The 26,059-nt window shown below is 33.7% G+C and overlaps 3 protein-coding genes across 3 annotated transcripts; 2 read left to right on the forward strand and 1 right to left on the reverse strand.

The window, feature by feature from the left end:
- The first annotated feature begins 368 nt into the window (after positions 1–368).
- On the forward strand, positions 369–8,295 carry LOC120328121 (uncharacterized). Its single transcript, XM_039394525.2, has 8 exons — positions 369–579; positions 1,752–1,839; positions 4,046–4,161; positions 4,801–5,041; positions 5,683–5,854; positions 6,282–6,557; positions 7,286–7,455; positions 7,591–8,295. The coding sequence occupies exons 1-8, from the start codon at positions 425–427 to the stop codon at positions 7,693–7,695; spliced, it is 1,323 nt and encodes a 440-aa protein (XP_039250459.2). The 5' UTR covers positions 369–424; the 3' UTR covers positions 7,696–8,295.
- A 1,324-nt stretch (positions 8,296–9,619) lies between these two features.
- LOC120328621 (putative methyltransferase DDB_G0268948) lies at positions 9,620–10,465 on the forward strand. Its single transcript, XM_039395151.2, has 2 exons — positions 9,620–9,890; positions 9,957–10,465. Exons 1-2 carry the CDS (start codon positions 9,620–9,622, stop codon positions 10,463–10,465), a joined length of 780 nt encoding a protein of 259 aa, XP_039251085.2.
- Positions 10,466–10,467: 2 nt separating this feature from the next.
- LOC120328624 (uncharacterized) lies at positions 10,468–25,732 on the reverse strand. The gene is made up of 16 exons (XM_078114677.1): positions 25,687–25,732; positions 24,735–24,904; positions 23,061–23,117; positions 22,750–22,869; positions 22,228–22,351; positions 21,481–21,572; positions 20,662–20,824; positions 19,805–19,983; positions 18,956–19,017; positions 17,504–17,600; positions 14,759–14,917; positions 13,995–14,113; positions 12,831–12,925; positions 12,253–12,424; positions 11,804–11,889; positions 10,468–11,676 (listed from the first exon to the last, which is right to left on the reverse strand). The coding sequence occupies exons 1-16, from the start codon at positions 25,730–25,732 to the stop codon at positions 11,573–11,575; spliced, it is 1,845 nt and encodes a 614-aa protein (XP_077970803.1). The 3' UTR covers positions 10,468–11,572.
- Between the last annotated feature and the right edge of the window lie 327 nt (positions 25,733–26,059).

Here is a 26,059-nt window from a genome sequence, read left to right on the forward strand (position 1 = left end):
GACCACTGTCAGTTTCGCGGGGTTGTACAGGCTCTACTTCATATATTTGACTCTTTCATTCTCCAGTAAGAGCTTGGCGTACTGTCACTAGTGTCAGTCGCATTGCCAACGGTTTGGTGGCAAAACGAGTTTAGAACCTATTCGTTTATTTATGACTTAGCTCAGCTACCGCTACAAAAGATATATATATGGGTTATAAAGCGTGAATGGCCAGAAGAAAAGTCCCCTTTGCGACGTCAATTCACACAAAAATAACATCAGTTACTTTTCTTTGTTCAACAAGAATAACGGTGCTTATTTTTCTCTCTGAAAACGGCTTGGTCGGTAACTGCTAAATTTTGTCAAGTGCAATAAATACCGATTTAATAAATATATGTTTTTACAGAAATATTCATCATAAAGTATCGAAATCTACTATTATGTAATGGTATTTACGTGGGACGCTGACGCCCCCTCTTCGTTAAAAGTAGTTTTCGTTGTTGGATTTACCGCTGGAACTGCAACTTTACTAGTTTCCTGCTGGTGTATTATTACCATTCTGTCATCTAAGAAGCTTAGAAAACCTTTATGGCTATTCAGGTGAGAAACGTACGCTATAATTGAGTTTATGCGACTAGTTTTTGATGAAATTTTCAAAGTGTAGAGAGACTGTAAATTTGTTTCGGGACTACATTTGAATGAAAGATTCATTTCACTAAAGCGGGTTGGTATGACATCATTAAATAGAGTAATTCACGAATACTGTTTTGTTGCTAAGAGTCACGTTGAAGTAAAATAAAAAGTAAGTTTTTTGCTTTTGAGTACAGTACAGATAACTTGCGTGTATAATTACATATTATGCTGCACGAACTTATAAATCACAGGTGCATATTTTTATATTATTAAAACTTGAACATCGTAATTTAAGAGGTTTTGACAGTTTAATTTACGGTTACTATGTTTGCATTACCTCAGCCAGACCAGATAAATCGTGTATAACAAGATATTATGTACATTCGCCATTGTTTCAATCAAATCATGACACAAATTGTGTTTATCCACAAATAGTGCTTATCAGACGGTGGCACCATTTTTATAGAAGCCATACTTTTTTACGAGTGTAAATTTGAATCATGCCCAGCCCAGAATAGGAATAACAATTATATATACCTTCTAAAACAGATGCTTATATATATCACACCTGTACAAACGCATTTGTAAGTAGAATGGCATGGCTAAATGATGCCATTTGCATTCAATTTTCGGCACCCACCGCAATTGCCCCTTGAAATTGCTATAATATTTTTGATAGACTTCTCGCCAATATCATAGCTCTGTACAAATTTAAAACACAATGATTTTACAGCATATCTACAATAGGTAATTGCCGAACATAAATTCCATATTAATTCAAAGTCAACATTTCTGTTGTAACAACTGTTACAACTCGACTTACATATAATTTATAAGGACTCACACAAATTGTAATGTCAACTTGCACATACTACTTCTATCCTGGACAAATATTTGTTTTCGCATATGATATAATATTCCCAAGGCATTTAAAACAGGGTCAGTTGAACCGAGAAGTAAAGTCGCTTGCCATAGCTATACTCAAAATCACAAATGGCATTTTGCTCATGATTTTTTAAACAGCTACAGTCATGATACAGTCTGGGCATTAAAGCTTTCAAATCTATTTATTTTATAGTATGTAGAAAAGTTTTAAATTGGTTTTGTATTTTCCGTTAATTTTTGTTTTGGTTTTTCAGAGCTTCGTTATGCCTGAAGGATATACTTTTATGCATCATCGTTTTGTTGCCAAATTTTTCAAGCTCACAAGTGGAGATTTATAAAGAGGTAAGAAATATCACTAATAAGTTCATCCTGGTTTCCTCAGTGTACTGTAGAACATGCGAACACATAATAGATGTAAGGCTCGTTGGTTGAAAAGCAAGAGTGACTTGACACGAAGATGGCAATGCATCATGCGGACGGGCTTAGATCCCAATCGAGACGACGATTATTTTGCACTCAATTTCGAACCCGACCCCCAAAATTTTAATGCCGATTTACGACTATTGTAATGATCCGATTTATCAACAAAATGTTATATAAAACAAACTAATAACTCTTTTGCTGAGGTAGCCTATTCGTCTCTTTAATATAGTTAGTAGTTCACTTTCTGGGCTCAATTGATTTCTTGGTGATAAAGGGGCATTTCGGAGCGGGGTCATCATTGACTCGCGTGGGTGTCATTAACTCATCATGTATCGATTTGAAAATTAGTCCAATTGATTAACTTTGTGGTGTATACTTCATCAGCATAATTTGGCAAATCGATATTTTATAATTTGACGAGTGAAGAAAAGGAGGCGAAAATGGGAATATTACTATAATTTAATAATGTATAACCATTGCCCATTGCCATATTGTTACAAGCTACAATATATATAAGAAAGTGTTAAAACTGGGAGGCAGCTGTAAACCATCGACAAAGATCAACACGGACAGCAAACATTAAAACTCGAATAAAAGGAATGTAAATCAAAACAATAAGGAAAAAACGGAATTCGATACAGAAACGGATAATAATAATTTAATGAATATTTTTAGTACAATGACATCTCGGAGAATATAAAATGCCTACAATGCGAGCAAGGCTAATAAGAATGAATAAGAAAATAAATCTTCATTGAAAAAAAATTAATTTTTACTATTATTCTAAATCTGTAAATAATATATGTGTAAGCAATAACTGTCGAATATAATTTGACATTTCAATATCGGCCGGATGCCAACTGTTAACGATTTTAGATCGTGTGCTCATTTTAGAATATATTCTGTTGAATTAACGCAGTGATATTATGAACATTTATCAGACAACCAATTCATCAATGAAAATATACCAATTTGTATTGCAATGTGCATATTTTACTTCACTCACTTTTGTACTTTACTTTTTACATTTACTTTGTTGGGATCCATGGAGATCAATACCAATAGAGATTATCTTCAAATATAGATTACTATTAAAATATATGGATACTTAAAATAATCAGCATAACCAGCTTTCATGGATAATCCATCACAATGCAGTTTAGAATGTTCATTTAAAAATCAATATCGTAAGCAATATTAGTAACATCAAATGAAATTACTGTCAAGTAATAACGCAATCTCTTTCACAAACCAAGGAGATTTATCGAACTGATGGAAAAAAAAGCTGCTGCCCAAAAGCTGCTGCTGCATTTTGCAAGAAAGCCTAATTCGACATACATCAGTTTGCGATGAATATGACTTTCAACTCTTACTCTGACCATCTGACTAAAACGTTTAAACCAATCCTATGTTATATATCAAGGATGACGTAGCAAAAGCATGAAATGTGATAGAAATATATTTGCGTTGTTTTTTAAAGCAAGACTAATGAATCACTTAAGAATATATATAGAATATATTGTCATACGTCTCAAATGGTGTGTAGCACTAATTTATCAAATCAATATATATATGTATAAGCTCTAACGCTTTTATTTCAATTCTGGGATTAAGTATTTAGATTCTGGTACAGGACCAAATCGCAACGACTTGGAAGGGCGCATTGTTATATAAAGAACCAGGAAATGTGCGGGTCAGTCATGCGCACTACAAACCTTTTTGTCGCATATAAATAAAATGAAAAAGGTTTTTAAAAAGTAATTTTGTATTTATACAATATTTCCCAGGCAATAGTAATACAACTATCGGTTGAATAGAAAACGGCTGAAATAGTTCAAAGAACTCTATCGCGTATGCTTTTTGCCTAAGATAACATTTAGGCTGACAAACAGAATAAGTTTTGTTGTATTAGGGCGGTTTCTACGAATTTTAAGAGGCTATCGATATAAATATTCCAAAAATAAACAAGTGTCATATCATATTCTTTGCTTTTACTTGTGGAATCCATTTATGTTTCCCCCTATTACCGTAAATTCTACTCATTTAATAATTTGTTGTTTTAGCATTAGTGTTTTCATCCAAAATATGATAAAATTGAAGTAAAGTTGAATGTTTTTCTCTACAGCATAACCATGCTCAACCCTACCTCTCTGCTGCCTTGATTGCTTCCATTTCTTCATCTTTCTTCACAATTCTATGCGCATCGATTGACCGATATCACGCCTCAACTCGCCCATTCAGGTAACAATAACTTTCTGTTTTAGTTGCAAGTGTTGAAAAACATGATAGTATATTTATGTGCTACTATAGCAAAAAACATTATGATAGCTGGAGTAATCGGGCCGTGCATGAACAGTACATGGCGTTGGATTAATACTCGTTGTTGAATATTGTGCAGTTTCAACAACATCATCATTCAGTAGTGGCTAAAAAGCCGTTTTTGCTCTGATGATTTTTGTCAAACTTTTCCGCCACTCGAGTTAAATGGATCTTTTCTTTATATAAAATTATTTAGATGATTTTGTTAATTATTCTCCGATTTTCCATATGTTTTATACGACTTTTGCACGCAATCATTCCGAACAAAGGTGCGTGCTAGCAACCAGATTATATCTTTTTATCGTTGATTTACGGTGAAGCCTTGAGATAGTCAAATGAATAGCCTGCGAAACTCGACAGAGGGGGCCTAATTGGCTTGATTATTTGAACCGGGTTGTGGAAGCAATTCTCTCACAGTTGATCAGATTTTTCAGAATTCAACCTATGAGTCTAGTTCACGACAATTCACAACCCCTACTTTCTCGCCCCACTGGTGTAAAATAACTCACCCAAATCACGTTTGTCTTGTTCCAAAATTATTTTATATTTTTGCTTGTTTAGATATCATATTGGAGACATGATGCCAACGTCTGTTGCCGTTATATTAATTTTCAACTCTTGGATGATCAGCGTTATCATTTCTGTATGCGTGGTATCGGATTATTCAAAATCAACAAGGGAGTCGTACGGAATTTTATTGGAATTTGTATCATTGGAAATATGGCAAAAAGCGATTTTAATAACTGGGCTGACGTTCGTGTTTTTCGTCTCAACCTACCTTCTCGGACTCTCTCTCGCCCACGTACGGTATTAATTTAACCATGTAATAATCTCGAACGATTAACGAACAAAAATGATTATTTTAAATTGAAATTCATTTCTTCTTTGGGTTTACAAATACTCACCTACCTTGGTTTGAGAGTGAGATCCATTTTTGTTTAGTATGTAAACATAAATTGTACTAATTGAATTTTCAAAATTCTCCGGCGGCCTAAAAATGGGTTGAGCTTTCATGCACATTGTGTAAAATTACTTGTCTTGAGCTTGAATGTATAAGACCTTTCAGGTTTCAACTTAAAAGCACTTCATTGCCAATTTTCGTTCATTGATCTTTTAATTGCACCCGATATACTTCCACTTCAATACGACCTTATAATTATAGTATTCGTCCAACTTTAGCTATCGAACGACGGAGAAATAAATTCAACTTTATTTATTTACATTACAATTTGTGGTTTCGTTCGGACCGCTTTATCTGATTTGATGACTTACATAAGCTATACCTAGTTTGGAAATCGTTAAACCTTCAATGTAATAATAATACTTTTCTATACTTTCGATTGACTATGCAATATACCAATATGCTTCTTAACGAACCCATATTTATAAGTACCAGCTTATGGATTTTAGTGAATTAACTAAATGCTGTGTTCTATATTATAGATGATTCGACAGAAACAAGAAAGTAGGCTGCGCATAGAGAGTGGAGAAGAAGAGCCGATTCGAAGCAGAAGAAATTCTGCGATCGAAGAAGCTTACTGTGATAAACCAAGTACGTCTGGGTACAGAACAGACTCTGAATCAGAAGCAAATCAATTTTTTCTACGAGTTGAAGGTATTTAATTTATTCATATACAAGCAGAAATTTTGCAAATATGTAACTGGTATAGTCAATGTCCTCTTCCAAACACATTTTTTTATGTTTTATTCTCAGTCAGCATCATATTAGTTAACTGATTGTAATGACGATTCTAATGTCTAAAATGAAAACGTGAAGCAAAAGTTTTCAAATCCTCCAATATTTGAATTTCAATTGATAAAAAAAATGATAAAAAGTGCCACGTAAAATTTTGCTGAGAACATGCGAAATGCAGTCTGAAATCACAATTGGCGAGTCCTAGCATGCTCAATATGTTGTTAGTATTGTTGAAATCGTTATTACTGTCTGAAAATTTTTAAACTAGTTGAATAGCTACTAGTTGTTAGCTATTGTCACTGCGGCAGCTTGTAAATTTGTATCTTAGAATTCTGTTTTCGTGCAGATCCTGTTCAAAAACCAAAAACTGCAAAACGAAAATGGTCGCTGAAGAACACTCAAAATAAAGCATATTTCACGCCTACTACATACCGTCCGAGTATTTTGAGGCGAATTCGAGATACCTGGTATCTGTATGTGGTCATTATTACATGGGGAGTGTTGTTCCTGACTACGTTGATCCCGTTTTATTTTCTACTTGTTGGAGCAGAATATTGCAACATCGATTGGAAGGCTTTTGCGAATCCACACAGTTCAAATTCTTCTGTGTCGACCACTGCAGGTAAAAATAGAATGCTGCACTAATTTTGTGCCGAAATCGCTTTTGATCCAAGAATATTTAGTGTTTGCAAATAGTCCTGGCTCCATAATATATATATAGCGATAGCGTGGCATAGCGGGATGGGAATTCAGTATTGTAGAGATATTCCATCTTAATCCCTGCTAGCGAGAAGAAAAACTATATGGACGCTACTATTAGGCAGATAATTTACGTGATGGTGCAAAATTTTGAGCTCATCCCTCTAGCTAGATTACACGTTCATAATCAACTATAAAAATTTGAAGTTTAAGAAGATAAAATAAAAAGCAATTTCTATTACCATGGTCGCCATAGATTCATTTTTTAACGATGAACATATGTTATCGCAGTCAATATTCGTAGCAGACGCGACCGTAAAATATTACAAGTATCTTATGTCTATTTCTGTATCTTCGCGGCGAACAATTTAGCTTTTATACGAGTGAAACCCTTACCTAAATTTATTCCTTTCTGTCATCTGAAAATTATAGCCAACACATGGCATAGCTGCCAGGTATTCAGGGATCATACTCATTGTCATGGCATCAAAAAGACGTGGTTACCATATAAAAATGCGAATCAATGACGTTTCCAAGATAGGAGAGATTAGATTTTGTTTTCACAAAATATCAATCAAAATATTTAATTTATGAGAATGTTTCAGGCCGTTTCTTCCACCAACATTACATTTTCAAATGACTCTTTTTCAGATGCTGTACAGCCTTCACTTTCATTTGATTTCAATAATCACTGTATACTGGGCGGAATTTCTGAATGTTTACTTCTAAGTCATGGGTTCATCTGCGTGATCACGTACACATTTGCGGATGATGTGTTCAGGCCGAAGTTTTTGCAGCCGATAGCGTTTTTAGTGTTACCGGTAAGTTTTGCCAACAACGCATTCTATAACGGTTAAATGTTTTATTTCATATCATATTGTCCTGGTTCTTGGCGAATATGTCCTTGGCGTCGATTTTCTATCAAAAATCGAAATTTAATTATGTTTTGTGTTTAGTGTGTAAGCGCTATCAGACGAAATCGTAGGAGAGGAAGCGTGTATGGTCAAGACAGACGTCGAACACTTTCAAGAAATTCTAATATTGCAAATTTTGGCGTATGATAGTAGATCTGGATTATCGATAAACTTGACTGCAAGAAAATGAATTAATTTTAATCGTGTTTTTGCGTAGAATTTTATTTGATCAGTTTTGCTGCAAATGATCTGATTTCTCACGTGGAATCTTGAAGGAGTAATACCACAACGGCAGCATTTTAAAATATATTGATCTAATTAATTATAATTAACGTGGGCCTAGCTTCCAAATGAAATGGATATTAATTTATGATGTACATCCTATATATTTAATGAAGTATATTTAAATTTACAATTGATCTTTATGTCGCTGTTGGTTCAAAAATAGTAAAAGCACGAGACATAACATTTTGGTGTTAGCTATCCTAAATTGATTAGCTTCAGAGTAGCTTCTATACGAACAACAAATTTTGCCAAACAACATTTTTGCTCCCAATACAGATTTTTAGGTTTTGCCGCAAAAGCTTAACACTTCAGGCATTTCCGTGTGTCAAGCGCAAGCACATGAAAAAATTACATACGCGTGTATTATTCTTATCTACGTTGGCGAACGAGTACAAAATATTAATATCTTGCTTTTGATTGCTAAGTTTTTTTTCGATTGATCAAATAAAATTATATTTATTTTTCATTTAACTTGACGACTTGTTGTGTTTCGAGATTATCTCACGCAAGGGTTATAAGTGATGAGCGAGCTTCAGGTGCGCCATGGGAATATGATAAATAAACTGTATTCTACTAAAAAGCCGCCTAATGTAGAACAGTCGAAGAACTTGGTTATTAGATTGTTTTGCATTTCCCATTGGCATCAGCTAGACCTGCAGAGCGTGATAGTCCCAACTCCGTAGTGGCAAAAGATTTCGAAATAACCAATTTCTGACCTCGACAGCTTTTGTGTACACATGCATTTCTAGTGTATGTTCAAAATTTGGGTTTACCTCAATGTCCTTTTCAGATCATGTTTCGTCTTCAGCACCCACCCTTGAGCAGTAAACGATTAGATTTTGGTTCCGAATCGATTACTATCAAAACATGTTAGATTTAAACTCTAACCCAGCAGCAAATTTACGAGCGCGTTATCGGGAATCTAGCATGGCTTGCCCACGGAAGGCGAAGTCGTTGCACTGTCGCCTTTCCTCTTTAGTAAATTATTAACTGGGACATACCAATGTAGTTTGACAAACTAGGAAATACAGCTTTAATTCGAATTATTTCAGGTGTTATTGGAAATTATATTTGGTTTGTAAATCAAATGTGTTCTAAATATTTCTTACCTAGATATATATACGTAAAGGAAAATTGGCGAAACGTAGTAAAAGTAGATCAAGAGATTAATGTTGAAAATTAAGTAGGCCTACTTGTTGTGCCAGGTTTCAATGAATACGGCGAAGATCGAAAAAGGGATACAGTCTGGGCTTAATATTGACGCTAACATGACCTAACCATAACTACCCTTCAGGGGTCGTGATGGCTGATTGGTTAATGGTAGTAATTAAGCCTAATCATATGCTATTCCATTCTACAATGTTAGTGATTTTGTTGAAAGTAAAATTGGCGTAACTAAGCTAGTCAATGGCTAAACTGGCCATAGCAATTAAAAATATGATTTACTTTGTTTATTATCATACATGCTATGCATGTTTATTTGTTATTTGATTTCAGGGTTTTGGTATCCTGATTCAGTCATATATATTCTCTTCGCCCCGCTTTATTTCGTTGATAGCTTGTCGTCGACAATGCGACGTAACTAAATCCTACGCCCAACCCCAATGCTATATTTATCGGGACAAACGTAGCATGTGAATAGACGTTAGTGTTGTACTGCGAACGCCGTGACATTGCGTGATAATATCTCGCAATGTCAACGATTTGGCGTGGTACATCGAACGCATTATCAATCTAACCAATACGTTTTATACTTATTTTTCTAATGTTACGCAAAGCTACAAAAATGTCTGGTACAAGTAGTAATAGTGACATAATCCGAATATACGAAGATAAACAACTAGCGGAAGAATATATTAAGTATCGACCTGGATATCCTCCATTCATTCTAAAAACTATTTTGCAGTATATGGAAGAAACAAATGCAGAAAACCTAAACACGTTTGATACCATGATTGACGTTGACTGTGGCAGTGGACAAGCTACACACATGTTTGCAGAGCATTTTCGATCGGTACTTGGAATTGATATAAGTGAAAGTCAAATTGAAATTGCTTGTAGGTTTAATGAAAAGAATAACGTATCGTACCAACTTATTCATGATAACTATTTTCCCGTTTAAGACAATAGCTTGGACCTTGTGAGCTGTGCAACTGCTGCACATTGGCTGAACTTACCGACATTCGAACGCGAATGTAATCGAGTATTGAAAACTAATGGATGTGTTGCTATTTATACCTACCTTTTGTTAAACATAAAATCCAGCGATGACAATCATGGTAATTTGCAATCCAAATTTTTTGAAATTGTGACGAAATTTGTTAATGACTGTGAAGGTCATGAAAAGTCAAAGTTGAAAGGTTATCAGGAAATATTTAACGAAATAAACAATACATCGAAGAAATGGGTTTCTTGTCCCGATATGGATAAAGCATACAATTTGCCATCTTTCAAAAAATTCATGGCCACTTTAGGTGAATATTCAACGTATATGATATCGAATCCTTCCGTAGACCCACTGGAGCAATTCGGCGATTCTATCAAAAAGCTTGTGTGCAAAGATGAACTAATGGACAACGATGTTGATTTCAAAATAACTTTTGGATATCAGATGATACTATTTAGAAAATAATAATACGTTCATGGTGGTAGGATCTTTTATTATGATTGATATCTAAAAGACACAAAGATGGCAATAGTTTCTTCGATGTAAATAATTAGAAAAAGCCAAATAAATAAAACTAAAATTGATGAAATATCTCGAATAACAAAAATTGAAACGATGACTAACCACGACGAAACTGAGAATATGCTTTAGTTTTTTCCTTTTTTCATTACATTGTTGTTAAGTTTATTTTACCACCATATGCTACTTTGTGAATTGCAGTAAATAAAAATATAAGGAAAATCAAGCATATGATAAATATGTAACGGAATGAGATTTCATTATTTTTGTTGTCTATCACAGGCTGTGGAAGTCGTTCTAGGCCCTAGAAAAATCATCCCAATAAGGTATGACAAAGATTTTGCCTCCGACGATCCACAATTCAAAATTTTGAAAAAATAAACTCCATTCGATTTTAGTCAATTTCAACCTAGACTTAAACTTTGAAGTTGGAAACTGTGATTACGGTAATTTCTCGTGGGGATGGAAAGCTTTGAATTTGCGACTCAAATACTAGTAACTAAGCCCGAGCACAATATGTGATAGTTAGTGTTGCTATATTCACTGTTCCAACTGCATCTATTTTTTCATCAAAAAGAAAAATACATTTTTACTGTTGGGGTTATAATTTTGGTTGAAAAGAATTTTTGAAGCATAACTGGTAATGAGAACGAGGTATCAGTCATTATGTTATCATACATAAAATTCTCTAAATTTGAGGTGAACAAAATTCATTCATGATATGAATTTATATTATGAATTCATGAATATTCAATTTATGAATATGAATTTATATTATAAATTAAATAGGAATATTTTATACCTTGAAGCAGTATATTATTTATATTTGCACATTAAAGTAAAAGACAGCGTCGACAACAACAAAAGTTATACCTTCAAACAAAATAGCCTACTATCTGTCTACTTTTAAAATGTTTCAATTTCAAACTTTGAGTAAAACCTATGTCAATTTTTTGCTTATTACAACTACAACTAATAAAGAAGCAAGTGCTATATCTGGAACGTTGTATAGTAAATATATAATTCAATATGTCCGTATTTTCTCGATGATATCTAACGGTAGAAAATTAATATTGATGACGAGATTTCCTTCTGCGAATGGGCATGTCCGGTTGCCTCATCCTTATCTATGTTGTCGGTGCTTTTTCCTGCCCAGCCTAGGCAACGAAAAGTTGTTTGTTGGTTGAAAAAGTTACTGAATGATTCTAATTCAATAATTTTATAAAACTACAAGTATCACATGCACAACATAATTTATGTCACAATGCACTTTGATCAGGTTACCTGTAAAATCACTGCAAGTTCCAAACTCATTCAAGCTGTTTGCAAGTCCTCCAATGCAGATATGCTGAGGTAAGTTTACTTTCATTCTGGGTAAAAAATGGAATTGAATGAAACACGTCATAAACTAAATATCAGGTATATATTGGAGTTGAAAACATGTGAAGTTGGAGGACATGGAGTTGAAAATGCAATTCTTTAAACATATAAAGTTTTCACAAAGTCTGTGGTAATGTAAAATGTAGCCTAATAATTGTCCGATAGCACTGCATACACTACCAATCAGCCATCAAGATCTGATACATATCATATTGTTGTTATGTCCCACTTGATATGTTGTTTCTATTTTATACAGAGCTAAGGCATAGCCAACAACATGTTTGCTGAGTGACAATATGGAGATATTCAATGAATTCTCTAAAACAAGTAGGCAAAACAGTGAATAAGATTACCTGACTCCAAGGCACATGGCATTTGGGTATCCATTTTCAGCATAGGCTCGAAACTGTAGAAAACCAGGTTCAACATATTCTCTGAATTTTGGCGGGATCATATTCAGGATATCGGTATCATTTCCTTTATCGAATGTTATCGGAGCGATCAGCCCATTCTGAACTGTTTTTTCTGAATACAATAGCAACAAGGATAAATTACATTAAAACATCACATTAAAAACATTTTTTCCAGGTATAAAATGCAATAAAATAAAAAGATTGCATAATTTGTTCATAAATAAAAATACTCGGGTCTGAAAAATATGTGGCACCAATGTGCGCTATTTACTTTCAGATAACAACAGAAAGATAACGATAAATTGTAAAGGTTCTTCAATATAATGCTTGGCCAATCAATACATATATTAATGACATATATTAATGACATATATTAATGATCCTAATGATATGATCTGTTAGTTTACAACGGTAATTTGTCCTCGTCCTTTCAGTTGATATCATTTACGATATAGAAAATTTAACCACATCTTCATACACTGCTCAAGAAAACAATTAAAATAAAAACCAACACTCACTCGGACCAAATAAATCCTCCAATGGCATGAATATATCCAGAATATAAGTTGACAGATCATCAAGATGTGATTTTTCAATTCTTTTCCCAGTTTGTCTATAAACAAAAATAATGAAACGTGCCTATCAGCCCTAAACACTGCTCAAGAGATTGAGAAACAGGAAATGGTACGAGACAAATTGTCATTCGCATTTCAGCTAAGATGAAACGCAAATTGAACATCCAGGAATATAACGTCTATTTATTCGAATGCACTGCAGTTATCAGTGACCCTGCTGTGATCCAACTAAAAATCGCAAAAGGAATATATAATTGGTCAATTCTGATTAACGAGCAAAACATGGTCGATTTTGAGCAGTTGATTGTTCAACAAACGAGATAATTTTATGATCACCAGTGATGAAGCTTCAGATTAGCAAATTATTCTCCAAACGGCTAAAAATATTTAGTCATTCACTACTTTTAAACATTTAAATTTCAATTCAAATACACGATAAAAATTTTCTTCGACTGAGTTGAAATAAATCTATGTACTTTATATAGCCGATTTCCCCGTTAGTTCCACCATTTTTTTTTCAGTACATTGTACATTGTACATTGCTGGCCTGCGTAAAACTAATATCATAGATACTGTTTTTCAGCCGATCAACATGGGCTTTCCGCGGTATCTCTTTAAAGAAGAGCATGTCCAGACACGCCTGAAGCGCATTCAAGCTGTCCCGTTAGTTCTTGCTCAAGCGCCTGAGATCAATGAGTTGTTTTTCTACAACCTTAACTTTCTTAAAAGTTAATTGGTTATTAGTTATACATTAAAAAAAATTTGGCAAGTGATGAGTTATGATAGCGTTATGATATAAACTCACATTAGTTTTCTTTTTTTGGAAGCGAATTCGCGTTTAAGCACAACGATGAAAACGCAAATTGTGATTTTCAGCTCACAAATGTTCCGGACTCAATCGTGATAACTGCTTGGGTCAGCAGAAGAAATTAATCAATTGTTGGATTTTGTCGTAATTTCATGTACGAAACAACGTGCGATATATTCGCGATTTGAAGAAGTGATTTAATCACAACTTGGCATATGTTTCAGCCCTAAAACACTTTATTAGCTCTTTCGAAAAATGAAACTATACAAAAAAATAATTAGTCATTTCATTATTTTTACCTCGTCAACAGAAGGTAACCTATGACGACATTTGAAGGTTTTCCATTGAATATAACTGTTGTGGAAAATATAGATTGAATTGGATTTTGTAACTCCGTTGGTTTTACAGAATTCCAATACTACAAAAATAAAATAAAAAGAGTAGTAAGTGAATCACAATTATATTTAAACTATGTAAATGTAAACACATACACAGACATATATTCTGGTTTCCGTACGTTTGAACCCACGACAATTGCACCTGCATACTATTGCATCTATGAATCTTTTTATTTTGTTTTGCGGATATTTGAACCCATACTAACCCTGACCCAAGGGTTGTAGCACCCGCATATTGATTGAACCCGCGGATATACACATGGGTTCAAATGTACGTGGGTTCAAATGTACGGTCACCATATATTCTATCTCGTATATATTAATGAAATATAGAGTGACAAACTCATTCTCGGCTAAGAAAAAAAAACTTGTAGATTCGCAACATTTAGTTGAATTATGTGCGGTTTTTGAGGTATTTCATATCGGTATTGGATACAGATCTATCCCGAAAGCATGCTGGAATTAACATTCCAAAATAACTATCAATTATAACATAACATCAATTATCACAGATAGAATAGCTTGTAATCAAGTGATGCTCGTATAAAGCATTATTAATATTTTCATCACTTATTCTTAGTGTAATCTGAATTTTTTTGATCTCTCTAATGATATCATGTCATAATTTAGTACTTTTTACCAATTTAAAATACATCATAAATCACCTTTTTGCTGTGAACAACAAAATAATATTCCCCAAGCCCTGGATGCGTGTTTCCGGGTGAGTAAGCTATGGACGTTAGATAATCCAATTGGAAATTGCCTTTTGTTATACTACCTTTGCCACCGGTGAATGCATTAGAATTGATATAATATCCGGAAGTCTGAAACAAAAAAAATCACCAGTATCACCCTTATTCTTAGGTTATCTTTCCCCAAAGCTTCTCTGTTTTATAGAGAATTCAAGCCGCACAAATTGCAATTGGCAGTCAGTTTTATTTGCCATATTTCTTCGATGCCGATATCAGAACAACAATCTTATGACTTATTGTCATGTGAGATAATGAGGATGCTATTATCAATGAAAGAATATATGTAAGGAAAAAAAGCAAATTGAAGTTTGTCTCGAGGACGAATCAAATGGAAGGGGGAAAATTAAATATTTCACTCCGGTTTACGTTACGATCTACACACTTAAATTAAAACAAGTATACGATCAATAAAAAAATTTACACTCATGGCTGAACAAACTTTGCTTTTGTGCCTTGGATTCGTGATAATCCTCAATTTGAAATACTTAGCCAAATTATGAAAAAAAGTTAAATAACCAAATGATGTCATCTATACTGTACCAAATGTGGAATGTTACTATGAATTTTAATCCTATTTAACCCTTTCGTGGTAATACTATGTTGAGTTCAATAAAACGGGTCATTTGCCCTTGTCGCTGGTGGTGATTTATCGCGGCAAGCAGAGCCTTAATTAAAACCCCTTTTCTCCAATGGTCCTGAGCGAATTTTCATACTTATTTCATAATATGACATAATTAATTAATTAAAACGTGGAGAAGCATCCCCGAAATCCCGGTGAAAAGCTTGTTTATGTCGCTTTCCTCTAACAGCCGCCCGGGTCATGTAGCTTGTATTCTCTCTACTCTATGCCGATAATAAAAAAGGGAATTTCAAAAATTGTTGAGAAAAAGTCTTCCCATTATTAGCGTTGTGGTGAACATGTGCTAGATAAAAGAGATGAAGAGTTCTCTCATGAAAGAGCACTACGTCCCCTTTCAAACAAGGCTAGACTGAGCGTCTGAAGGGGAACGAAATACGAGATATCGAAGAGAATTTGATCGCTTGTTTTCGTGAGCTGTCTCGTATCCTTGTTTGTTTATTATGTGCGGAAGACGGTTACTCGCTCGTTCAAAATACTTCTCATTCAAGTAATGAGTAATGAAAAATTCTTTGTATATTTCTAAGCTTTGAAATACTTACACAAATAAAATTCACCTTGTAGTAAAATAGAAAATATACGAAAAAAATGATGCGTTCACCGTGATTACAAACACACGGATCAAGCATGGATCATAGTTTAGTGCTTAATTAAAATGATTTTAGTTAGTGTGGAAATACTTTGGTCACAGCATAAACGGAAAATAACATATTATTACTACGTTATGACCAAGTATGACATATCGTCACGCTAATAACCGAATTGCGTAAGTCATTTTTAGCAGTTTCGAGAAAAACGTAAAAAACTTCCTAATGATATTGTTATGCCATTTAGAGTCAATCATTTGCCATGGTTCAATTTTTTGATCGTAGCCGGATTTAAGTTAGTTTATATGACGCAGTTAAGTGACGTCATAATGGCGCACTGTGACTCAGGCACAAATGTGTCTATGACTTGGGGACAATTTTGCAACTTTACTATATGCACCAAACTAAACATTCCAGAAACGAATGTAATTCCCAGTATCTACAATGTCTAATCCCCAAAATAGCTAATCTGTTTTAATTACATTATTTTTCCTGTTTAAAAATATATATTTCATCAATATAACACGTTCTGCAAATCCACCGAAATAAGACTATGATTAAATATAAAGAATAAAACAGCAATGCACCCAATATAAAGCCAACCAAGGGGAATTGGACTCGGACAGTGAATATCACAAGTGCACGTCTTCCTATACTGTAGTGTAAATTCAAATTAATACGCGCTAAGCTAGCATCCGAGATGCAAAAACTCGAAAATACTTCGGCGAGGTTATTTTGCCTTTGTGACGTCACAATAGTCCTGCGGGAACCATGATAATTCATTATGACGAAACAATTGCACAAATGTGCATGTCATACTAAATCTCCATTTTTAGGGGTTTCGGAATTCTTAAAATAAAATCTGAGTTAACAGACAGGTGCGCAGCATTACATAAATACCTATTTTATAAAAAAAACTCAAAATCGCTAAAAATGACTTACGCAATTCGGTTATTAGCGTGACGATATTTTCCAATATCTCGACATTGGAGGGTAAAAGGGTTTTAAGCAAAGTTTCGACCGATTTGTGACGTATTTCGACCCCTGATCGAAATTTGAGAATATAATGTTATTGTTGTCCCTTTTGTTAGATTACTGTATTGGATTTCAACTGTATAACTTTTATTAAGGTTTAAGGGTATATTTCAATTTTTCTGCTTTGGATTCAATTTTGATTGTTCAACTTTGCAATATACGAACATTTGGAATCACAATTTTTGTTTGCTTTTGACCTGTGAAGGAGTCAGTGGGATTACTCCGCTAAAGTACGTTTAATAGTACTGGATTAAAACACCCATGTTCTAGACATGGACCTACAATACACGAGGCAGTTCAGTTTTAAAAATAAAAAATCGATATGTATATTGTCAGATAAATAAAATGAAGAAACCCAAGTATATTCTTAAACTGGCAAAATTATGATATCTGTCTCACCTGTATTTCAAAATCTTTTCTTCCATCTTTGTTCTCAAATGCCGACACAAAAATGAATGGCTCCGTTTTGGCAGTATTTACGCTTGAGTCGCCAATTCTATGCCACAAAAATACAAATAGTATTTAATTTGAACAGGCGAACAATTTGAACATTTAAGATACTATGGCGTCATTTGGAAAAATTTGTTCGTTTTCAATTTGAAATGTCGATATATTCTGCGAAACCGTTCTTGTGTTTTTGATAGACACGCTAGTGAAATATTCTGAAATATACGTTGGAAATAGACTGTACGAATCAAGACCGTTCTTCGTCTACCGTCTCTGAATTTTCTTCTATATGAAACAATATGAGATTAAGAGGGCCGTCGTGTGGCGCACGTGATGACTAACATTATTACTTATCGATCTTGATCGGTAAGTATGTTGATAGTTATTTTTTGTTTGTCTGTCTGTCTGTTGACCACTTTCGTATGTTACGCGATATCTCAGGAAAGGTTGAATCTGCTCCATGTGCTCCAATTTTGCATGTGCATTAATCATATCTCAAACCAGGAGCCTATTGATTTTGGATGAATTATGTAGTATAATTAGAGAGTTATAAATTAATCGATTAATAATTTTTTTGGAGGGAAGATCGATAAGCCGATCGCTATTTCGTATTTGGCCTTCAGAAAGTTATTTATTGGTATCATGCAAAGCGCGACATGTTAATGTAGATAACGTATCTACATAGATTACTAAATGTCCTAAAATTTCGTATGACGCACGATATTTCTGAGGCTCACAATACAATATAACCATTTTTTTTTATTAAAAACATATTGTCAAATTCAATAATTTGTTTTTGGACATGAGGTTCCCATCTGTTATGATTATTATATTGAAATACTCTGATTTATGGTGTGGTGTGCTCACATATAAAACTCAAAATCTTGGGGGTAGCCCGAAGTGGCTCACGCGTCCATATTCGCCAAAATTTCTCGTTGAACTGAAACCCAGGAGTATGTATAGATGTTAGGGAGAGACGAAATTTTTTTTACTGATGTTGCGGGCCATTTAACAGAGTGACTTCCAAAGAGCCAGTAGAATTCACTTACTGTGTATCTCGGCTGTGCCAGCTACGCATAGCTCTTACCTACTTAATATAACAATTCAATTAATATAACTTCTATAATTCTTACTTAATATAACAATTTCTAAAGATAGCTTCACCCTGAATTTTGGGGCTCGGGGATAACAAAGTGCTAAAGATAGACCACAAGAGTTTAGCACAGAAAAGACCCGTTGACGCGGTACGCCATTTGTATATTTTAATGGTATCTATCGGCGCTGTTAAAAAAAATTGCATTTTGCTCAAATAATGTTTAATTTATTTAATGAATCATAACATTTCAGCCACTAGTTAAATATTCTAAAATATGGGAGAATTATATAGTACGAATCAATACATACGTGAATTTTCTTTCATATGTAACATATTCAGATTGAGGAGGACTCTTCACAGAGACCGAGATCTGGAAACAAAATATAGTTTCAATAACATTCAATGAGAAGCTTCAAGATTACTAAAATCGTGGATTAAAGCTGTGGCAAGCGTTTGAGAATACAACCACAACAAAGTCGTTGGAGATGGCAAACATTAAACCTTGGGATATGCAAATCAAACCTAGCCAAGTTAAATTGTACAACTTGAACGGATAAAAAAGCACGAGCCATTTACAAATGCTATGACTGTTTCAAGGTCTCTCACAGGCCGGACTTATCGTAGTCGGCATATAATCGTAGTTACATGCTGATCACAGCTTTATATGAGATCATGCCATCTTTGCAGGAAAATAAAGCATGCCAAGGGTTACTATTACTTTCATGTTTCATAGAAGGATTGGGAACGACACAATTCATCGAAATTATTATTTTTAAAAAAAGATTCACAAATTTTATAAATTAGGACTAATACTCCAACTGCAGACTACAGAGGCAGGACTCTGACTCTCCAATGTTGGATGTTCACAATGTTTTATACCTGATATTTGAGTGTTACTATAAAAATTAATACAATTTTGTTGTTCGATCAATTTTTTAGTCTACACTCGAAATTCGAATAATTTTTTGAGGTTTACAGCCCAAGTGATCACAGTTTACTGTTTACAAAAATATTATTAACCTAATCTGTCTTTTAATAATACTACAACTCAACATAATTATGTTTTTTTATCAGAAAGCATACTAATAACAAAAAATTGAAATGAGTTTGAACATATTTGAATATATTTCAGAAAATCAATAGATAAGCAATCTCACCTGGTTTCCATGATAGAGGTACAAACTGTTGATTCCGCCATTTATGCTATAACTCTCATACATATTGTTGTATGAAAACCAATCTGGTATTTTGTTTTTCATTTGAGTCGCATGATCAACCAAAATATCAAGCACCCTGTCAGTTTTATCTCTCGATTGACTCAGTTTTTTAGGGTAGACTGAAATAAGAATTTCATATTTCTTATTTTAAACTACCAATTCAAATAAAAGTAACTGATATAGAGATCACAACCACTGATAATCTGAATTTAAAACTACTTTTGTTGCCCATTGTTTCTATATTCCATTTTTTGTATATTCAGCAAATCCAACATTGCAGTTATTTTTGTATACCGTCACGCTAATAACCGAACAGCCCAAGTCATTTTTAGTAGTTTTGAGAAAAACGTAAAGAACTTCCTAATGATATTGTTATGACATTGATAGTCAATAGCCGGATTTAAATTAATTTGTGACGTCATAATAGCGCTCTGTGACTTACGCAGAAATGTGCCTATGACTTACGGACATACGCAATTTTGCAACTTCACTATATACACCAGTCTTGAGAACCAAACATTCGAAAAACGTATGTAATTCCTAGTATCTACGACGTCGAACTCTCAAAATAGCTTATCTGTTCAATAACATTATTTTTATGTTTAAAACATATCTTTCTTCAATATAACGCGCTCTGCACTTGTACCGAAAATAAGGCTTTCCATATATATTAAATATAAAGAATAAAATAGCAATGCACCCTTGAATAAAAGCCAATCAATGTGAATCAGACTGAGATCACAAGTGTACACGTTCCTACGCTGGAATGTAAATTCAAAATAATAAATAAAATTTACCAGCATCAAATTGCAGCGGATATCTCTCTCCAAATAGTGATTTTAAATTCCCACCAGTTGTGTGTAGAAAATTATCCGTTGTTCTGTATCGAAGTGTTGCTCTCATTTTCATTGTTTTATTTGATGGTTCTGGTGAGACGTGCCATATCATTACGTCCTTTGCCTGGAAATGTTTCTAATGGAATGAAATAGTCTTCAACGTGTCTTGAGTGTGAGATAGTTAGAGATATATTCATCTAGCCAACTATTACCTGAATCACACATCATTTTAAATCGGTAAGATAACCTCACATACCGGAGAGTTGAAGACTCAAAGAAGAGCCATACTATGTAAAAGCGAAACCTGAACAAGTTAAATCGAACATGTTTGGCACAAAATGAAGGGCCCGGTTAAGTCTATTAAAGTCTGAAAGGGTTAAACCTTTTCAAGACACTTTGATCTTCTACAACAAAAATTAGAAAGCTGTTTTCGGAGGGAAAGGGGAAAGTCAACAATATCAACTACCAACCAAAGAACAATGGTCTTCTTAATATACAATAAAAATGGAAATATGTCGCATAAAAACATATTAAGTAAAAGCATCCTTGTTCAAGCATCCTTGTGGTGAGTACCACAAACGGATCCGAAGTAGAAAGTAAACAAGGAGAAAGGACCTGCAGTTCAATACACAATATCCAAGTTCCCTTAGTAAAAACATATTGTTAATATAACTCATCAAATCTAATGGAATCGTTTTGTTTGAATTTGACTAAATACTTTTTGAACTCATAGTGACTAATTAAAAGCACACTGAAAACAGTAATCAATGTAATACTTACGTTAGAAGAAAAGTATGCAGAATTTTTGTAATCATCATCAGTGCAGTTCATGACATCACCAAACACTTTTTTGTTTGCCCAGGCGGTTTCAACTGAAGTTATTATTATGTATAATTTAAATTAAAGTTGTTTCCTGTTAGTTCTTTAATTAAATTATATACAACGAGTTGGTTAATTATAACGCAATGATATAATGGCCTTCCTACACTTGCAGGAAGTCGGAAAAATCTTCGAATAAATATGTTGCTTTTCAATGCTCAGCAATTGTGGGTTGTGTATAGGTTTTGTTTGAACCTAATGATAATATTAAAAACGTGTTCCATTTACATCACTATAATTCAAATTTATCTGTAGAGCCTCTGTTATGGTAATTTTTTTAGTAGGGACTTCCCTGTACTGAGTGGAAATATTAGTTTACTGATGCTAAATAATTTTATAGCGTTTGACATTTATATAACGAGTAATTTACATGTTGCTTTCTTTTCGAATAATTTCGAGTAGAAATTTTGTTAACTTTCATTAGGAAATAAATGTACGTAAAACAATATTTATTATATATCATAGTCATGCACGTCATAGTCAAGAATTTTACTTCAATCCACATAGTAATTAATTACTCAATTCAATTAATTATTAGATGTATTTTTTCAGATTTCTTTCTTATATGTAGAATTGTTATAAATTTTAAATAAGGTATGCCATATGTGATGTAACATATTTGTATAAATATATGTATTATGACTTCACCATATGCGCCGGTTGAAAAAGTAGTCCAACGATCATCAATGTCACATTTGCCCTTTATATCTTTTTCATGTACACTGGCAACCAACGTCCACCCTCCTCCGTCAGTGGACATGTCGCAGTAGGTCTGAAATAACGAAGCATATCTAACAAAATGCATAGCCTTTTGCTCCAAATATTTAGGCATGAATACGGCGCCACACTAACGCACAACGTTCTATAAGCACTCACTCGCCGGTTATCACTTGATATTGCATTTGCTAAACTCCATAATGCTCAAAGTAAAGTTATAAAATAGTGTTTATAGTCTTTCACTTGTATTTTTACCAACATAAAAATTTGAAAACTTTGGCCAGCGATTGGAAAAAGCCATTTTCGACTCCGCAAAAACAAAAACAAGTAACAATATATAAGTCCACTTCGTTTGCAACAAGAAAAGACAAAAGTAAAACAATTACATAACGTAATTGGGTACTTCCGTAGTATATATATTCCAATAAATTTCGATATTATATCAACAACTACCTCAATCGGTTCGAAATCATCGTCAGGTTTGATGTGATAAAATCCACTTGTTGTTTTCCCGTTATCTTTCAAATCCATGCAAGATCTCATTTCTGGTGTTGGTGGTGGCGTCTTTTCCACCTAAAAGTTTTTAAATTGTACTGTTTTAATTTAAAAAAACTACAAAATTCGATTATCTGAATGTTGGTATTTAGCTAGGTAGCTGAAATTCCAACAGTTAATCCTTTTACAAAAAATTCTCACTATGTTCTGCACTTTACTCGTGACTAAGCCACGAAAGAAAATTTCCTCTGAGCACCAATTATACTTACCGCATCATCGCCCAATCGAAGTTTCCAGTGATGATTAAAATAAAGTATACTCTGTCTCTAACACAGCGATTCACAAAGTGGGCGGTATCGCCCCCTGGCGGCGAGAGCGTTAAAACAGGGGGCGAAAAACCCGGAGGGAGTGACAGGTGGGAATTCGCACATACTCGAAAAGTCACATTTGGTCAAAATCGCCACATGTTTTCTTCATCATGACGTTGGTATTTAAGTCGTGAACATCGGTATTATGTCGGAAAAATATAATTCCGCGAATTCTCCCCATCTCACAAGTATTCCCCTGGAAATGTGACTGAGGATCTCGATAACGAGTATTTTTCTCGTCCGGAACTGTATACATAAATTGTGAAAAACTCGTTAAGCGCTCAACTGAGACGAGACGATAAATACAAATTAACGTATCCGCAAATCCAATTTCCGACTGAAAATAATGAAGTGAATTTTAAGAATAAAAAACGAGTCATGTTTGGATACACATGTATAAAATATACTGGAAAGGGCAATAAATTTTTGTTTTAGGATATCCCGGAAAAATTAAAGACTCTATTTCAGACGAGGTAATCGCAACAATTTTGTAATTTTCGTAATTTTGTAAAATTTACGGAAAAAATAGTTGGTGGAAAATTGCTGGAAAATTTGACAACATAAAACTTCTGATTTTTCTATTTAAAGATCTTATTTAGTGGTAAAGGGGGTCATCAAATCAAAGGATAATGATGATTCGAAATTTTACTTGTCTAAAATGTCTTCAAATATTCAAAAACTTTTTCGGGATTCATCCATCTTGTTATAAATACCATGCACCACGATAAGTCTTGTCGATTTAAGCCTTTTTCCTGAGTCTTTTTTGCATCGGTCGTTTTTAAAGAAATATTTCTTTTGTCAACCTTCAACTCATGGCTATTTATTTGGCAAGATTCCGCTATAAAGCAATTCTTGAACAATATTTAACGTCCGTGGCCTAATGTCCAAAAATTACTTTTAATCTTAACAATTTTTTGTGTCATTTGAAAAATAAAAATACTACAACCATTATATAGCTAAAATAGTTGCTGCGAAATTCAAAATTGTAATTACGGAATTTGTAAAATCAGCGATTTGCTTGACGATTTCCATGACGTTGGGCTCTGATTGTCACTGCAAAAAAGCTTCAATATGCAATGAGTGTAATTATGTCGGTGAAAAGGGGCAGCAAGCCACAGTGCGTTGTTACAACAAAATTAAAAATGGATTCTACGTTCTATTCTCGTTTACAATTTAACTACCCATGTTTGTTTCAGTAAATGTTAAATATTCTAAGATAAGAGTATTGTATAAATTTGATTTATATCGAATATTTTCTGCTTTGGTGAGTATTTGCTCGAGGATTTTGTTGGTCTCACTAAATTCATCACGTGTCGCAGTTTTCTCAACTCAGGTTTACATTTAGGGCTTGCTGAAAGCAAGTGGAAATATAGTGAGTCTTAGAAAACAGAAATCATAAAAAGTGAATAAAATGAAAAGCGTATGAAAAGCGTACATGTTGTAAATAAATACACATCCTCCACTATCACCACTTTTTTATGTATTGCATGTATGAAAACAACAAAGATTCAAGCTCACGACCGTAATTGATGAATTTCATATTCTATATAAATCATGCAATTTATTTTGAAATACCTCTGATCCGCCATTCATCATAACCAAAAGTGCAATGAGTAGGGTAATTATGATCACTACCATAATGATTTCTAATATCAATCGGCTTTTGTTGATTGACTTGTATGGTGGAGGTTCTTGTTGGTAAGAGAAACGAGGAGTGGGCGTTGGTGAAGACGGGAGAGTCTTGCCTAAATGAAAACAAATATTTAATTGCAGTAGAACAAGTTCAGTGCATGCTCTAGCTTTAAATTTTGAATGAGCATATTTTTTCGTCATGAAAAAACATATACAGTAATATGTTTATGGAAGAGATATTTTAGAAGCAAACAATGTGAATATGACACGAGTTAGCATTCGGATTCATGCGAATCATTACATAACGTGAGGAAAGTAAATCACATGAGTAATTTTAAATTTTCCAACGCTTGCGCACTAATGAACCAAAAACTCGGCATAACTGGGCTGATTTTATAACTATTCTAGATGTAATCAATTCGAAATGAAAGTAGTGTAAATATTCTAAATTTAAGACAGCACCGTTTGTTCTAGGTTCATTAAACTCAATCAAAGAAATCGAAGAAACTGTTTCATATATGAAAAAAATCTTTATCCCAAAAACCATGAAAAATATGAAAACTGCCTAGACTCCAGACTTTGCGTCAGGTTTTATTAGCAAGAACAGAGAATTGCCGACCAATGGTAAAAGAATAATGCAGAATTAGACGTAGCAAAACCTTAAATAGAGAAGAGGAAATACATGTATATCAAAAATTATATTCTAGATTCTAATCATTCAGCGTTGTCTATATAAAAATTATATGGGTATACATCTTGAAAAAAATCAGGACCATCACATAAATCAGACTCGTAACGATAGATGAATAATTAAGCACTCAGATATACAACTCAAAACTCCTTCCTAGCAATGAAGAATCCGTGTTTTTGAAAATGTATGATTTAATTTGCTCACCGTCATCTTCTTCGTGAGGATTCTCTTCGTCGGGAATTCCATTCATATTGCTTGAGAAGATTTTAAGACACTTGTATCGTTTATATAGTTTTCCAATTATTTATTCGTAGTTCAAAATGAAATATATTGATGAACAAGGGTACATAATTCTGTTTCTTGTTAAAAATTTAGTAAACATTGTGTCTGACCATTCATGTAACTAATCATTTTCTTCTAAAAATCTTGATTCAACTTTTTTGTGATCGATATACAACAGTCAAAGTCGGATTTGCCATCAGGCAAGGCTTTGGGACTCAAGTCCATAAAAGCCCGGAAATTCAAATTTAAAGTGTTTTTCATTTTTAATCCGTTTTTAAATTTTGAGACGTGTTCC

This window comes from Styela clava, chromosome 7 (genome assembly GCF_964204865.1).
Source record: "Styela clava chromosome 7, kaStyClav1.hap1.2, whole genome shotgun sequence".
NCBI classification, from domain to species: domain Eukaryota; kingdom Metazoa; phylum Chordata; class Ascidiacea; order Stolidobranchia; family Styelidae; genus Styela; species Styela clava.